The following is a 16660-nucleotide window of genomic DNA, read 5'->3' on the forward strand; positions in this document are numbered from 1 at the left end:
TCAGGTCACTGTAATCCAACAGCTCAGCTTTAAAGAAGTACACTGAGAATTAGATTTTTTTTTGCGTATATGGTACAGCTGATGTGTCGGGTGCGGGTTTTTAGCCATACTGATTTCTATTTACCAGCTGAAATGATTTTCTAACACTGCCTACATTTCCCATGAAGCCTCTGGCTTCGCAGCAGAATTAGGCAGTGCAGCTCTAGATGTGAACTGAACAAAAGACATTTTGTGTCACTCAAGATCAGTATAGAAAAGTGATATACATTTCAAAAGGGTAACTGCGTCACTCACTAGTTTCCTCCTTAAGGGTAGGATAACGCGGGGTGCATCCGCAATGTACTTCACGCTGCGGATGTGGTGACGGCAGTCACAGAGGGACTGCAGAGCGAGCTCCCGGCGGCAGCCGGGAGCTCACTCTGCAGTCCCTCTGTGACTGCCGCCGGCGCATCCGCAGCGTGAAATACACTGCGGATGTGACCTTGCCCTAAAAGAAACCTTTTTAATCTTACAGCATGCATCATAATGCAGTGCTATTGATCTAGTAACTGTGGTACCACAGGCATTGTGTGTGGTAAAAAAAAAAGCAATATAATTGCACAACTAACCTACAGTACCAATTGATGTATCCGACAAAGTGCTCACTATACAATACATTTTTACTAATCTACCTATACATTATTTATACTTCACAGTAATGTCATCACAGGTTTAAAAGAATAAAACAGGCTGTGAGGTCAGAGCTGTTGCCTAATCCAAGCCTTACTATAACAGTAAGATAATGGTGATGAATGGAAAGTCAGCACTTTAGCCCAGATAGAAGGGGCCATGTGGGCCAGTGCTGTTTAACCCTATCTGGGCCCGCCACCTGGTCAAACTGTATGCTGCAATCTGACAAAACAGAAAAGCTCTGAAGGAGGTGAGCTCACGCAGCAAGCACCATAAAAATCACCACTCTGACATCTAAGATGAATGTAACCAATAGTCAATGTAAAGAAAAGCTATAAAAGCATAAAATACAAAAGTATGGCAAATCCACTGGCAATACTAAAACTCAAAAATGCTTCCAGTGGATTTAATAAAATTCTATGGGTGCCTGGTAGTGACATAAAGGTTTCAAAAACAAGTAGCACAAATTGGGTTATTTTGGGGATGTGTGCAACATTTAATAACCAACCAGGCAGCACGGCGTCTCAGTTGTAAGCAATGTTGCCTTGCAGCACTGGAGTTGGGCATCCAAATGCAGCCTGACTGGGGAAAGGGACCAATATAAGTGTCAAAAATCTCTGTACAGTGTATTGGTGCTATATAAAAAAACAATTGTATTGAAGAATGGTGCAAGGGGAAACAACAAGGGAAACCTTTTTTTTTTTGGGGGGGGGGGGGTCCCTGATCAGGTCCAGCCCCTACCAAGAGTGACCTGTATCACTTCTTCAGAAGAGAAGCTGTAGGGAGGTGTCGAATTTATTACTGACCCGCAGTCGATTAGTGTTGTGGGAAAAGTTCAGCCTTTCAATGACAATGGAGAAGACAGCTCCAACTATTTAGCATGTATAGAAGACAGTAGGCCGTAAGTAATGTAAATTTTCCCTTCATTTTATTTTCCATGCAGGACTGAAATACATTGGGTTCTGAAATAATCTGGGATGTAAGCAGGGAAAGGACTACGCTGAACAAGGCTAAAGTGGGTCAGTGCAGAGGAAAGAGGATAAAAAGGACGGTCTCCACTAGGCGCTATGTCCAAACGATGAATAAAAGATGAGGAAGTTCCTCTTTCTTTAAAAACTTGTTTATTGAATAAAACAAAATAAAATAACGGATTACATCAAAGCAAGACGCATTTCGGGTGTTGTACAAGTTGCAGATGAATTCATCTACAACTGAGGAATGGTGGTACAACACCCGAAATGCGTCTTGCTTTGATGTAATCCGTTATTTTATTTTGTTTTATTCAATAAACAAGTTTTTAAAGAAAGAGGAACTTCCTCATCTTTTATTCATTGTTTGGACATAGCGCCTAGTGGAGACAGTCCTTTTTATCCTCTTTTCTCTGCATATACCTATGCAGTTGGCACTGGTCAGACCCCAGACGGCTTGCAAATCTCCTAGAGTACCCCAACCACTGGTGATACGCATAACCTAAAGGTTTTATCCAGGTGACAGTCTGATCACAGACAGACACATGGACTTCAGAATTATACTAGGCGCTGTCCTCCAATATTTTTTTTTGTCTCTTTCTCCTCAAAGTGGGTCAGTGGCACAGACTACGGATTTAGCTAAATGCAATTTCAATTATAGTATAATGAAAAATTCTGGAACTAAGAGACCTCAGGAGATCTCTGCTGGCTGTAAGTGAATGGAATACCTGTCCTGGACTAGTTCAACTCACAAGGACTTGGCTTGTTACAAGTTCCTATCGTTGTAGTAATTTGCATATGGATTTTATAATGAAGATGACTCCTGAATTATATGGGCTGGGTGAGGCATATGGAGGGGGGCTGCAGTACTTACGGCCCTCACCAAAGGCCGGTACTGCCCATGACAAAAGGCAAAATGGGATCATAGTCAGCTTCGTCACGGAGTATTTATAGCCTGGGATCTGACTGCAGATTATACAGATGTAATATCAGCAAAGGATCAGTCAAAATTGCCCCAATGCTGGCAGCAAAACGCACAGTCTCCTAAGATCCAGCTCTAATCCTCGTCAATTATTCATGGAGTCTTAGGAACAGGACAGCAAATATGAAAACGGCACACGAAGCAACATCACCCCTTCATCAGCCTTTCCATAACACTTTATAGCAACCAAAGTAGAGATTTTCTGAATGCAGTGTATTCTCTCAGACATTTTCACTTTTTCCGGACTTGTGCAAAAAAATCAACAAAATTCACATTTCCCAGGACGTATATTTACGTCCTGCGCCGACTCCCGCGATATGAAGCGGGATCGTGCCGCGATCCCGCATCATACCGCGTCGGTCCCGGCGCTCATCAACGGCCGGGACCCGCAGCTAATACCACACATCGACGATCATGGCGATGTGCGGTATTAACCCTTTAGAAGCGGCGGTCAAAGCTGACCGCCGCTTCTAAAGTGAAAGTGAAACTATCCCGGCTAGTCAGTCGGGCTGTTCGGGACCACCGTGGTGAAATCGCGGCGTCCCGAACAGCTTACAGGACACCGGGAGGGCCCTTACCTGCCTCCTCGGTGTCCGATCGACGAATGACTGCTCCGTGCCTGAGATTCAGGCAGGAGCAGTCAAGCGCCGATAACACTGATCACAGGCGTGTTAATACACGCCAGTGATCAGCATAAGAGATCAGTGTGTGCAGTGTTATAGGTCTCTATGGGACCTATAACACTGCAAAAAAAAAAAGTTTTAAAAAAAAGTGTTAATAAAGTCATTTAACCCCTTCCCTAATAAAAGTTTGAATCACCCCCCCCCTTTTCCCATAAAAAAAATAAGTGTAAATAAAATAAAAAATAATCATATGTGGTATCGCCGCGTGCGTAAATGTCCAACTATAAAAATATCATTAATTAAACTGCACGGTCAATGGCGTATGCGCAAAAAAAATTTCCAAAGTCCAAAAAAGCGTTTTTTTGGTCACTTTTTATACCACAAAAAAATGAATAAAAAGTGATCAAAAAGTCTGATGAAAACAAAAATCGTACCGATAAAAACTTCAGATCACAGCGCAAAAAATTAGCCCTCATACCGCACTGTACGTGGAAAAATAAAAAAAGTTATAGGGGTCAGAAAATGACATTTTTAAACGTATTAATTTTCCTGCATGTAGTTATGATTTTTTCCAGAAGTGCGACAAAATCAAACCTATATAAGTAGGGTATCATTTTAACCGTATGGACCTACAGAATAATAAGATGTCATTTTTACCGAAATATGCACTGCGTAGAAACGGAAGCCCCCAAATGTTACAAAATGGCATTTTTTCTTCGATTTTGTCGCACAATCATTTTTTTTTCCGTTTCGCCATGAATTTTTGGGTAAAATGACTAATGTCACTGCAAAGTAGAATTGGCGTTGCAAAAAATAAGCCATAATATGGATTTTTAGGTGGAAAATTGAAAGAGTTATGATTTTTAAAAGGTAAGGAGGAAAACACAAAAGTGCAAAAACTGAAAAACCTTAAGAGTCCTTAAGGGGTTAAGCTTCAGTACTGGAAGTCACCTATAGCAATGATCATGTCAATTGTGGCACAATCATAGGCATAAGAAGACACAACGCTATAAAAGACCAGGGAGGCAGAGAGGAAAAACAATGATGGGGACCAATGCCTAGCTTAGGGACAGAAGTGGGTCCATGTTTGATGCCAATTTGAGGAACGGATAACTCAGTGTAACTTTCCACCTTATGTACAGATATCCCATTGCCTGTCACCGTGCAGATACCCCATTGTAATGACCCCTGTCACCGTGCAGATACCCCATTGTAATGACCCCTGTCACCGTGCACATACCCCAGTGTAATGACCCCTGTCACCGTGCAGATACCCCATTGTAATGACCCCTGTCACCGTGCAGATACCCCATTGTAATGACCCCTGTCACCGTGCACATACCCCATTGTAATGACCCCTGTCACCGTGCACATACCCCATTGTAATGACCCCTGTCACCGTGCAGATACCCCATTGTAATGACCCCTGTCACCGTGCAGATACCCCATTGTAATGACCTTTGTCACTGTGCAGATACCCCATTGTAATGACCCCTGTCACCGTGCACATACCCGAGTGTAATGACCCCTGGCACCGTGCACATACCCGAGTGTAATGTCCCCTGGCACCGTGCACATACCCGAGTGCAATGTCCCCTGTCACCCTGCACATACCCGAGTGTAATGTCCCCTGGCACCGTGCACATACCCCAGTGTAATGACCCCTGTCACCCTGCACATACCCGAGTGTAATGTCCCCTGGCACCGTGCACATACCCCAGTGTAATGACCCCTGTCACCGTGCAGATACCCCAGTGTAATGACCCCTGTCACTGTGCAGATACCCCATTGTAATGACCCCTGTCACCGTGCACATACCCCATTGTAATGACCCCTGTCACCGTGCACATACCCCAGTGTAATGACCCCTGTCACCGTGCACATACCCCAGTGTAATGACCCCTGTCACCCTGCACATACCCCAGTGTAATGACCCCAGTCACCGTGCACATACCCCAGTGTAATGACCCCTGTCACCCTGCACATACCCCAGTGTAATGACCCCTGTCACCGTGCAGATACCCCAGTGTAATGACCCCTGTCACTGTGCAGATACCCCATTGTAATGACCCCTGTCACCGTGCACATACCCCATTGTAATGACCCCTGTCACCGTGCACATACCCCATTGTAATGACCCCTGTCACCGTGCACATACCCCAGTGTAATGACCCCTGGCACCGTGCACATACCCGAGTGTAATGACCCCTGTCACCCTGCACATACCCCAGTGTAATGACCCCAGTCACCGTGCACATACCCCAGTGTAATGACCCCAGTCACCGTGCACATACCCCAGTGTAATGACCCCTGTCACCCTGCACATACCCGAGTGAAATGACCCCTGTCACCCTGCACATACCCGAGTGAAATGACCCCTGTCACCCTGCACATACCCCAGTGTAATGACCCCTGTCACCCTGCACATACCCCAGTGTAATGTCCCCTGTCACCCTGCACATACCCCAGTGTAATGACCCCTGTCACCCTGCACATACCCCAGTGTAATGACCCCTGTCACCCTGCACATACCCCAGTGTAATGACCCCTGTCACCCTGCACATACCCCAGTGTAATGACCCCTGTCACCGTGCAGATACCCCAGTGTAATGACCCCTGTCACTGTGCAGATACCCCATTGTAATGACCCCTGTCACTGTGCACATACCCCATTGTAATGACCCCTGTCACCGTGCACATACCCCAGTGTAATGACCCCTGTCACCGTGCACATACCCCAGTGTAATGACCCCTGTCACCGTGCACATACCCCAGTGTAATGACCCCTGTCACCCTGCACATACCCCAGTGTAATGACCCCTGTCACCCTGCACATACCCCAGTGTAATGACCCCAGTCACCGTGCACATACCCCAGTGTAATGACCCCTGTCACCCTGCACATACCCCAGTGTAATGACCCCTGTCACCGTGCACATACCCCATTGTAATGACCCCTGTCACCGTGCACATACCCCATTGTAATGACCCCTGTCACCGTGCACATACCCCAGTGTAATGACCCCTGGCACCGTGCACATACCCGAGTGTAATGACCCCTGTCACCCTGCACATACCCCAGTGTAATGACCCCAGTCACCGTGCACATACCCCAGTGTAATGACCCCAGTCACCGTGCACATACCCGAGTGAAATGACCCCTGTCACCCTGCACATACCCGAGTGAAATGACCCCTGTCACTGTGCAGATACCCCATTGTAATGACCCCTGTCACCGTGCACATACCCCATTGTAATGACCCCTGTCACCCTGCACATACCCGAGTGAAATGACCCCTGTCACCCTGCACATACCCCAGTGTAATGACCCCTGTCACCGTGCACATACCCGCGTGAAATGACCCACCTCCCCGTGCACACATACCCTAGTGTAACACCCTGAGCATGTGTCCCTCCCCCTAACTGGTACCACGGGTTGGTTGATGCCCCTCTCCCAGAAGGTGGCCGGGCCTCACCCTGTTTGCATCGTCGCCTCCAGATAGTATCTGTAGTGAGGATCTGGCGGAACTTCCGGCACACCAAGGCCAGCGGGGGCAGCTCGGTGCCGGGTAGGCAGGAGAAGATTTCCACCAGAATTTCAGGCGGCAGCTGCAGGAGAGTGCGGGGTCCCCGGGGCGCCGGCTGCACTGCTATCCGCTGCACCTCGGCCTTGCCGCTCTCCTCTAGCACCGATTCTCTGCCTTCGTCTGGCTGCTGTCTCTGCTGGCATCCCCCTGAGTGTACGACCCCGCACAACCGGGCACACACAGCCATCCCCGGGAACACAGCGGCACTGACAGCCGGGGATCCCGCCCACTCCAGGCCGGGACACACCCACTGTCAGAGAGGCCGACGGCCCCCCCTAGGTAGAGGAGCCTCCTACTAGAGCTCGGGGATCTTCCGGTGACCGGCTGGAGAGGGAGGCCACCAGCAGCAGAGACCACAGTGGGGAAAAAACGGAAATCTACAGAATGCAAAAAAATAAAAATAAATAAAAATTCTGCCCCGTGTGAGGATCGAACTCACGACCTTCAGATTATGAGACTGACGCGCTACCTACTGCGCTAACGAGGCGCTGGACAGTGAACATTGCTAAGGATGTATACGATAGCTTCAGAAAGCAACACATTCCCCCTATTTAACCCCTTAAAGGGGTTGTGCACTGCCCTGACTTTCGGAGCTCCGCTCACAGCGTCCGGAAGTTCATTACTCCGAATGCTGTATGCGGGCTCCCGTGTTCGCGGCCTCCCCCTCGTGACGTCCCGCCCGCCCCCTCCACCAAAGTCTATGGGAAGGGGGCGTGACAGCGTTCGGAGCAATGAACTTCCGGACGCTGTGAGCGGAGCTCCGAAAGTCAGGGCAGCGCACAACCCCCTTAATGACGTAGGGAATTTTCAGTTTTTGCATTTTCATTTTTTTCTGATCACCTTCTAAAAGTCATAACGCTTTCAATTTTGCACCTAAAAATCCATATTATGGCTTATTTTTTGCGCCACCAATTCTACTTTGCAGTGACATTAGTCATTTTACCCAAAAATCAACGGCGAAACGGAAAAAAAAATCATTGTGCGACAAAACTGAAGAAAAATTTCATTTTGTAACTTTTGGGGGCTTCAGTTTCTACGCAGTGCGTTTTCTGGTAAAAATTCCACCTTCTCTTTATTCTGTAGGTCCATATGATTAAAATGATACCCTACTTATATAGGTTGGATATTGTTGTACTTCTGGAAAAAATCATAACTACATGCAGGAAAATTTAAATGTTTAAAATTGTCATCTTCTGACCCCTATAACTTTTTATTTTTACGCATATGGGGAAGTATGAGGGCTCATTTTTTGCGCCATGATCGGACATTTTTATTGGTATCATTTTTTGTTTTGATCGGACTTTTTGATCGCTTTTTATTCACTTTTTTATGGTATAAAAATTGACCAAAAATACACTATTTTGGACTTTGGAATTTTTTTAATGGTTTAATTACTATTATATTTTTATAGTTTGGACATTTACGCACGCGGCAATACCACATATGTTTATTTTTATTTACACAGTTTTATTTTTTTATTGGGAAAAGGGGGGTGATTCTGACTTTTATGGAAGGGGTTAAATTATCTTTAACACTTTATTTTTTTTTGCAGTGTTATAGCTCCCATAAGGTATGGGAATAGCCAGGCATTGATCAGTGTTATCTCCGCTCGACTGCTCCTGCCTGGATCTCAGGCACGGAGCAGTCATTCGGCGATCAGACAGTGAGGAGGCAGGTAGGGACCCTCCAGCTGTTCAGCAAGCTGTTCGGGACACTGCGATTTCATCGCAGCGGTCCCGAACAGCTCCACTGAGTTAACCGGCAAAGTTTACTTTCACTTTAGACGCGGCAATCAACTTTGATCGCCACATCTGAAGGGTTAATACCGGGCATCACCGCGATCGGTGATGTCCGGTATTAGCCGCGGTCCCCAGCCATTGATAGCCGCCGGAACCGACGCGATATGACGCGGCGTCAGCGCGTGAGCCCGCTCATGACATATGCATACGTCATATAGCGGGAAGGGGTTAATATTATAGGGATACCACCAAAACTTTCATGCTTCACACCTCTCTTAGTGCTCGTTCACATTAACATCTGCCCCCGTTAATAAATACCCGTTATCAATCTGTTTGATCATTTTTCAAACAGGTTGCAAACGGCTGTTAATCCCATTAATGTCAATTGGATTGTTTTTTACAAATCCTTTAACACCCATTTGCGTGCCGTTCCGTTTTTTTCTAAGGAGAAAATACGTTGCATGCAGTATTTTTCTCCCGTCAAAAATAATGGATTAGAAACCAGATATTCTAAATTTAACATTGAAGTCTATGGCAAACCGATGAGCCTTTAACCCCTTAAGGACTCAGGATTTATCCGTTTTTGCCCTTTTGTTTTTTCCTCATCACCTTTTAAAAATCATTAACCCTTTCCATTTTGTACCTAAAATTCCATATTATGGCTTATTTTTTGCTCCACCAATTCTACGTTGTAGTGAAATTAGTAATTTTACCAAAAAAGTCACAGCGAAACAGATTTTTTTTTATCGTGCGACAAAATTGAAGACAAAATTCAATTTTGTAAATTTTGGGGGCTTTCGTTTCTACGCAGTGCATTTTTCGGTAAAAATGACACCTCTTTATTCTGTAGGTCCATACGATTAAATTGATATCCTACTTAAATAGGTTTGATTTTTGTCGTACTTCTGAAAAAAATCATAACTACATGAATGAAAATTTATTAGTTTAAAATTGTCATCTTCTGACCCCTATAACTTTTTTATTTTTCCGCGTATGGGGCGCATTTTTGGCGCCGTGATCTGAAGTTTTTAGCGGTACCATTTTTGTACTGATTGGACTTTTTGATCGCTTTTTATAAATTTTTTCATGATATAAAAAGTGACCAAAAATGTGCTATTTTGGAATTTGGAATATTTTTGTGCATATGCCACTGACTGTGTGGTTTAATTAATTATATATTTTTATAGTTCTAATAGTTCGGCATGCAGCGATACCACGTTATTTCTATTTACACTGTTTTTTATATGGGAAAAGGGGTGTGATTCTTACTTTTATTAAGGAAGGGGTTAAATTATCTTAACTTTTTTTCACACTTTTTTTTTTCCATTTTATTTTTTTGTAGTGTTATAGCCCCCTCTAGTGGCTATAACACTACACTGCAGTGCTGCAGGACTACTACTACTCCCATCATGGAACATACTTGTTTCCATGATGGGAGTAGTAGTTCCCCCGGCTGCTGGAGTCTGGGGGTGGCTGAGGAGGCTACATTAGTGCTTGTACTACCACCCCGAACAAGGAATAGAGTCTGTTCCATGTTGGAGGTAGTAGTACAGGGGCTGAGGAATTGATCGCAATGGGTCTCACTTCTAAGACCCCATGCAATCAAAAGTTGTTAAGAGATATGCAGCAAAAAATGTTTTAACTCATCCTGTGCCCGGGCTGCAAATAAATTTTTTTTTTAAACTTTAACTCACCTTCCTACGTTCCCCCGTTGCGGAGATATTGGTGTCCTATTCCTTCGGTGCTGCTGGCTTCTGGTTTCTTAGGCTCGAAATGTCACAGCACTGTCAGCGTATCGCCGGCCGCAGCGATGTCCCAACTCGGCCAGTGATAGGCTGAGGGCACTGTCATATAAGGGGCCTGGGCTTCTCCCTGCTGCCCGGGCTCCTGACAGTGCGATCAGCCTATCTCCTATTTTTTTTGTGCATAAAAGTCAGAACTATTAAAATAAATTGTTAATTATCCCGTACGGTGAACGGCGTAAACGTAAAAAAAATAAAAAATTTAAAAAATTGCTGCTTTTTTGTCACATTTTATTCTAAAATTTTTTTATAAAAAATGTATAAAAAGTAAAACCTAAGAAAAAGTGGTACCGATAAAAACTACAGATCATGGCACAAAATATGAGCCTTCATACCGCCCTATATACGGAAAAATGAGATAGGTGGTCAAAATAGGGCAATTTCAAACATACAAATTTATTTTAAATAGTTTGAGATTTTTTTTAAGCTGTACAATTATAGAAAAGCATATAACATGGGTATCATTTTAATTGTATTGACCCACAGAATGAGGAAAACATGTCATTTTTACTGTAAAGTGTACAGCGTGAAAACAAAACCTTCCAAAATGTTCTAAATTGCGGTTTTCTTTTTAGTTTTCCGATATAAATAATATTTGTTTGTAATTACATCACTTATTTGACCATAAAATGTACAGCGCAACCAAAGTTCAATTGGTGATGCAAAAAACAAGCCCTCATATGGGTCTGTGGATGGAAATATAAAACAGTTATGATTTTTAGAAGGCGAGGAGGAAAAAAACAAAAATGCTAAAATCAAATTGGTCTGGTCCTTAAAGGAGATGTCCGGCGCAGACTTTTTCTATTCCGTCCTGCCCGGGCTGCAAAAAAAGAAAAAACAAACTTTCACTTACCTCCATATGTTACCCCTGAGCTCCGCAACAGCTGATCGGTCGGCCGGGCTGCCTGCTTCCTACTTCCTTTAGCCCGGTACGTCACACGGCGCTTCAGCCTATCACCGACCGCAACGATGTCCTGCCTCGGCCGGTGATAGGCTAAAGCGCCGTGTGATGTACCGGCTAAAGGAAGTAGGAAGTAAACAGCCCGGCCGACCGATCAGCTGTTGCGGAGCTCCGGGGCAACATATGGAGGTAAGTTAAAGTTTGTTTTGTCTTTTTTTGCAGCCTGGGCAGGAGGGAATAGAAAAAGTCTGTGCCGGACATCTCCTTAAAGGCCAAATTGGGCCTGGTCCTTAAGAGGTTAAACAAAATGAAAAGCTATGGCAGGAGGACCCCACTGCTGACACAGAGACATAAGATGTTTTGGGGTTGTTTTGCTGCCTCTGGCACTGGGTGCCTTAAATGTGTGCAAAGCATCATGAAATCTGAGGATTACCAATGGATTTTGAGTCGCACTGTACAGCCCAGTGTCAGAAAGCTGGGTTTGCATCTGAGATCTTAGGTCTTCCAGCAGGACAATGACCCCAAACATACGTCAAAAAGTACCCAGAAATGGATGACAACAAAGCGCTGGAGAATTCTGAAGGGACCGGCAATGAGTCCAGATCTAAATCCCATTGAACACCTGTGGAGAGATCTTAAAATTGTTGTTGAGGGGTGGGCAGCATTTCATTCTCAGACCCAGGCAGCACAATGTCTTGGGCCGGCCCTGCTCTATCCTTTGGATATGTGCCATCTTTTGCTGTGCATTTTCTGCAGTTGATTTTGCTACCCGTAGACTAAAGGGGTATTCTGGGATTTATGTTTTTATGTTGCTGGGGGGGCTGGGAAAAATAAATACTAATTCATACTTACCTATATACTACTATACCAGCCCCCTTCCCCTCCCTCAGCTTCTGGTCTGGCGACTATCTCCACTGAGGCAGGTGGTGTCAGCAGGACCTGTCCAATTGCTGGCCACATCGGTGTTCCGTCTCATTCAGTGACTGGCTGAGTAGGAAGGACCTGCTGATAATGCCTGTCATGGAAATGGGAGTAATCTGACTGGAAGCTATGGGGGAACTGGGGTAGGTAAGTTTTACTTATATTTAATTTTTACTAGCCCCTGGTAACTCCAGGGTGGGCTTGCACACAGAACTTTCTAGGAATTATACAGTTGCCTTGCCTTGAAATGTGTCTCTCTACACTTAGTGGTGCAGTTGCTAAGGCAACCATACAACACACAGCAAGTTCCACATGCACGCCCAATACTAATTGATAGAACTTATGCATAGATACATTGCCTTGGTAACCAAACCGCCTAGCATAGACTGCATCCCTCCGTACCTGATCTGAAGGACTAGTGGAAATTCAACCTTACAGGTACCGTTTCACCATAAGTCAATGGATAGCAAAATCAGCTGCAGAAAATCTGCAGCAAAATACATACGTGTGAATGTACCCTGAAGAGGGTTTGCCAACTTGCTACAATGATCGCCTATCTACAGGATAGAGAACAACTCTCTGATTGCAGGGAATCCAACCACTGGGGCCCCTCATGATCTCGAGAACAGGGACCTGGGTCTCCTGTTAGAATATAGCAGCAGGTTTCACAAGTGCTTTGATGCTCCACTCATTCTGCAAAGGAGCCGCAGAGACAGCCAAATGCTGTACTTGGCTATCTCCAGCAGCTCCCATAGAGAGCTTCTCGGCCTTTTGGCTAAGATCAAGTGTAGTATCTGTTCTTATCAGTTTTTCATGCCGGTGTACCGTAACGCCGGTATGGGGCTGGTGGGGATGGGTGCTGCATGGAGGATGCAGGTGTACCAGGGCTTTCCGGGGCTGGTTCTGAGGAATCAGCTCGACGGCTGCCCCGATGTGACCTGTTCCCTCCGGGTCTCGCCATGAGGATGAGAGGGTCTAGAGCCGAGGTACTTTTGTGCCTCGGGGAGTGGTGACCCCGAGGTGCCGAAACTCACTGGGAGGATAGACTCACTGAGTTGAAGCACGGGCACCATAATCTCTTCACCTTGTGGCACTCACCTCTTGATTCCCGGCCTTCTGGCTAGGATCAGAGAAATTTTTATAGATCCTGCCGGATGTCCGGGCAGTATATCTGCACACATTCACTTATTTATTTCTTTTTTGTCTCACTGTGTCACTTTTTGCGTGTTGTGTGTTCACAGGATTTGTCAGGATGCGGTAGCCCTTCTGGGTGTCCCTCCTGGCGGTCTAGGAGAGGTGTGTGTGGCCATTAGGTTCCGCACCTCCCTGCAAACACCCCGGGTACTCCTGCTTGGCAGGGTACCTACCGTAATCGGCTCTGCGGGCAGATACTTTGGCTAACGCCAAGGGGGATGCCGGGAGCATTTGTGGTCCCCTAGTAGCTTCGGCGAAAAGGGACATCGAACCTGGAACCTCGCAGGTACCTTTTGGTCCGTAGGCGAAGGGTAAGGTTTGTTGGGGGGCCTCTCTCCTATCGGAGAAGGGCTAGCGATAGACCGCATCCTTTGTGCACGTTTTTTTAGTGTAACACGTTTGCACTTTTTCTTGCACTTTGGGTGAATCGAAAGCACGTTCCTCGTGCAAAATAAGCATTTGGTGCAATACGGGCGTTTCTTTACCTCTAAGAGCACTGATACAGCCGCCCACCCAATCCATTAAAAATGCCTCCTCATGAATAATAAGCTGTTCCTCTGCAGTCAAAGGGGCTCAATACTTATGAGGAGGCATTGTTAGAAGTGCAGGCAGGCAGTCATTACTGTACACATAGGGGTAAAAGGAATGCCCCCCAGTGCACTGAATAAAACAGACATTACAGATGAACTGCTCATTGGAGGACAATGCTAAAAGGTGCCATAATCCTCAGTGTAACGTCCCCTATTAGCCTGTATCAGCAGGTTAGGATGCCCTAACTTGCTGACAGATTCCCATTAAAGATCAACATTAAAGATGTACATCAGAGGCCTGTGCAGGTGGATCACAGCAAAAGCAGGTTATGGTGCTGTACGACCTGAATTCCAGTTCCCAGAGGGTGGGAATGGCATCATTGGACCTCAGAGATGTTCCGTGTCCGCAGGTTCTCCTGGACTCTGTAGCTCATGAATGGTATTACACATGGAATACAGATAAAGTTTAATAACTGGCTTTGTGTGTTTTGGGAAGGGGGTGGGGGGTGGAGTAGAAAACCATCACAAACACAGCAAGAACACACTGGTGTTTATGTCGGAGTTAGAGAGTTTACTATAATTTAAAATACCTTTAGACATGTTGCTCAGACATGTTAAAAGTTGTGATTGCATGAGGTCTCACTCTGACACCCACTGCGATTGTGAGATATAAACTGGAGAAGTTTATGGCAGTTCTCAGCTCACTCCCCAGCTGTCAATCAAATCTGACCCTTCCTCACATACTGTAGGTCATATGTGACAGACAACCGGCGAATGAACATCGATGCCGCAAACTTTCCCTGTTTATAATTCGCAATCACAGTGGTGCGATCACAACTTTTGACACGTCTGGACAATATGTGAAAAGTTGTTTTATATGATAGACATAAGACCAGTGAAGTACCAGATCTGTACATGCTGTTCATGTTTGTTTGCACAATGGACCATTGACCAAATCCCATTGGCTTTGAATGGGGTCCATCTTGTGATTGTTGATTTTCTGGATTTTAGCTAGGAAAAAAAAAATCTGCAGTGTTTTTTTTTTATTCTGTGCTCAGGCCCCATCTTTACAACCGATTTAGTGAACTCAGCTCCAATGAACGAGGGATAAGGTTGATGAATTTTTTATGACAAATAAAAATTGGTAGAGTACACAGGTTTTCGTAATCTTGCCATCAAACATACCAGGAATCCTTATAGAATGAGCATAAAGAAAGCACAAACAGCACTGCAGCGTGCTCTATTAGCTCTTTAGTCTTAGACAACTGGCTTAACCTGTTAACCTGTGAGGTGTTTTTCCGAGTTACGTCAGGACATTTCAGGTACCATTATTTCATTATCTAGCTGCGATCATAATATGACGATGTATTTGTTAAGAGAGGCATTGTGCCATAGCACTGACATATAGCATAGCGAAGAAAATAAAGACAACATTGTGTCACAGGCAGATTAATATCGCTTCATCATACGATTGTTATGTCTGTGGTAACACTGGTGACACTGTTATGAAGTATTTTTTGTATGCATGTTGCTTTACATTCTGTAATGTTTTATTATGCTGGGACATAGTAACCCTTTATTTCCTGCTTCTAGGAACAACCCGTCCCCTTCCTGGAAGCAGAAAGTGTTTTCTGTAGGGTCTGGCTTCTTTAGGGAGGGATCAGTTGACGCACTGCTGATCTGTATTTTGATGCCCTCATTAAGGATTCAGGAAGGAAGATGCTGATTGACTAGAGCTCTGCGCCTCATGGGGACAGTCACAGTAATGTGCTCCTCCTATCCCGTCTAAGACCATAACTTATGGGTGGAGAGTGTCCGACCACGTCAGAATAAGACCTCCATGTTTTGTGTGGCAGCTCTCTGCATATCTGTACATAGATAAACAGAATCTGTTATTATGGTAAGGGATACACTTGGTGTAGTTATGAGTTTAAAGTGGATGTTGTGGCAGGCAATAATAGGTAACAAATTAATCCGAACTGACACTTAATCTAATGTTCTGTCATAGTGACTACATAGTGTCTATTTAAACTTTAGCCATGGAACAAATGGAAATAGAATTCAACCAAACTATTTATCCAAGACAAAAGATATTACCAATCTACTTTATATTAAAGGGGTACTCCGGTGCTTAGATATCTTATCCCCTATCCAAAGGATAGGGGATAAGATGCCTGATCGTGGGGGTCCTGCCGCTGGGGACCCCCGTGATCTTGCACGCCGCACCCCGGCGTGTTTGCCGGAACATTGTGATGTCACGGCTCCGCCCCCGTGTGACGTCACACTCCGCCCTCTCAATGCAAGTCTATGGGAGGGGGTGTGACACGGGGACTGATTTTTTTTTCATCAGGGTGCGGCGTGCAAGATCGAAGTACCCCTTTAAACAGAGAAATAAAAATGTTGGTTGGGAGCTCTACATAAAACAAAACCTAAACCGAGTATACTGTTATACACATTACCCTATGTGTCAAAAACATTAGAAGAGAGAAAATATGTCCAATAAATTAAAGTTTATTATACACTTAAAATACAATATAATGTCTTCTGCAGGTCCCTTGCATCAGACATAGGATAGTAAATTCTAAACTATTACCAAAAAGTATTACTTAAAAGTAAATAAAAATTGTATGGGAGATTGCTTCCCATTGGCATAAGGTCTCACAAGGAGAACTGGAGATGTGAATTTAAGGTCATTCCACATATGTAGTAACAGGATGATGTCTTTTCACTATAATGTTTGATTGC

The 16660-nt window shown here is 44.9% G+C and overlaps 1 protein-coding gene, 1 non-coding gene and 1 pseudogene across 3 annotated transcripts in view; 1 reads left to right on the forward strand and 2 right to left on the reverse strand.

The window, feature by feature from the left end:
- Nucleotides 1-7155, reverse strand: part of FBXO31 (F-box protein 31) — a 33967-nt gene extending 26812 nt beyond the window's left edge. The window contains exon 1 of one of the 2 annotated variants that reach the window (XM_056525530.1): nt 6718-7155. In XM_056525530.1, coding sequence (XP_056381505.1) covers nt 6718-7015 — 298 coding nt within the window. In that variant the 5' untranslated portion in view covers nt 7016-7155. The remainder of the gene's footprint in view (nt 1-6717) is intronic. The other variant, XM_056525531.1, reaches the window with a different exon arrangement.
- An 87-nt stretch (nt 7156-7242) lies between these two features.
- On the reverse strand, nt 7243-7315 carry TRNAM-CAU (transfer RNA methionine (anticodon CAU)). The gene has a single exon. It is a non-coding gene; the product is annotated as a tRNA-Met (tRNA).
- Nucleotides 7316-12946: 5631 nt separating this feature from the next.
- LOC130277915 (U2 spliceosomal RNA) lies at nt 12947-13056 on the forward strand (annotated as a pseudogene).
- The last annotated feature ends 3604 nt before the right edge of the window (nt 13057-16660 follow it).

Source organism: Hyla sarda, chromosome 6 (genome assembly GCF_029499605.1).
Source record: "Hyla sarda isolate aHylSar1 chromosome 6, aHylSar1.hap1, whole genome shotgun sequence".
Lineage (NCBI taxonomy): Eukaryota > Metazoa > Chordata > Amphibia > Anura > Hylidae > Hyla > Hyla sarda.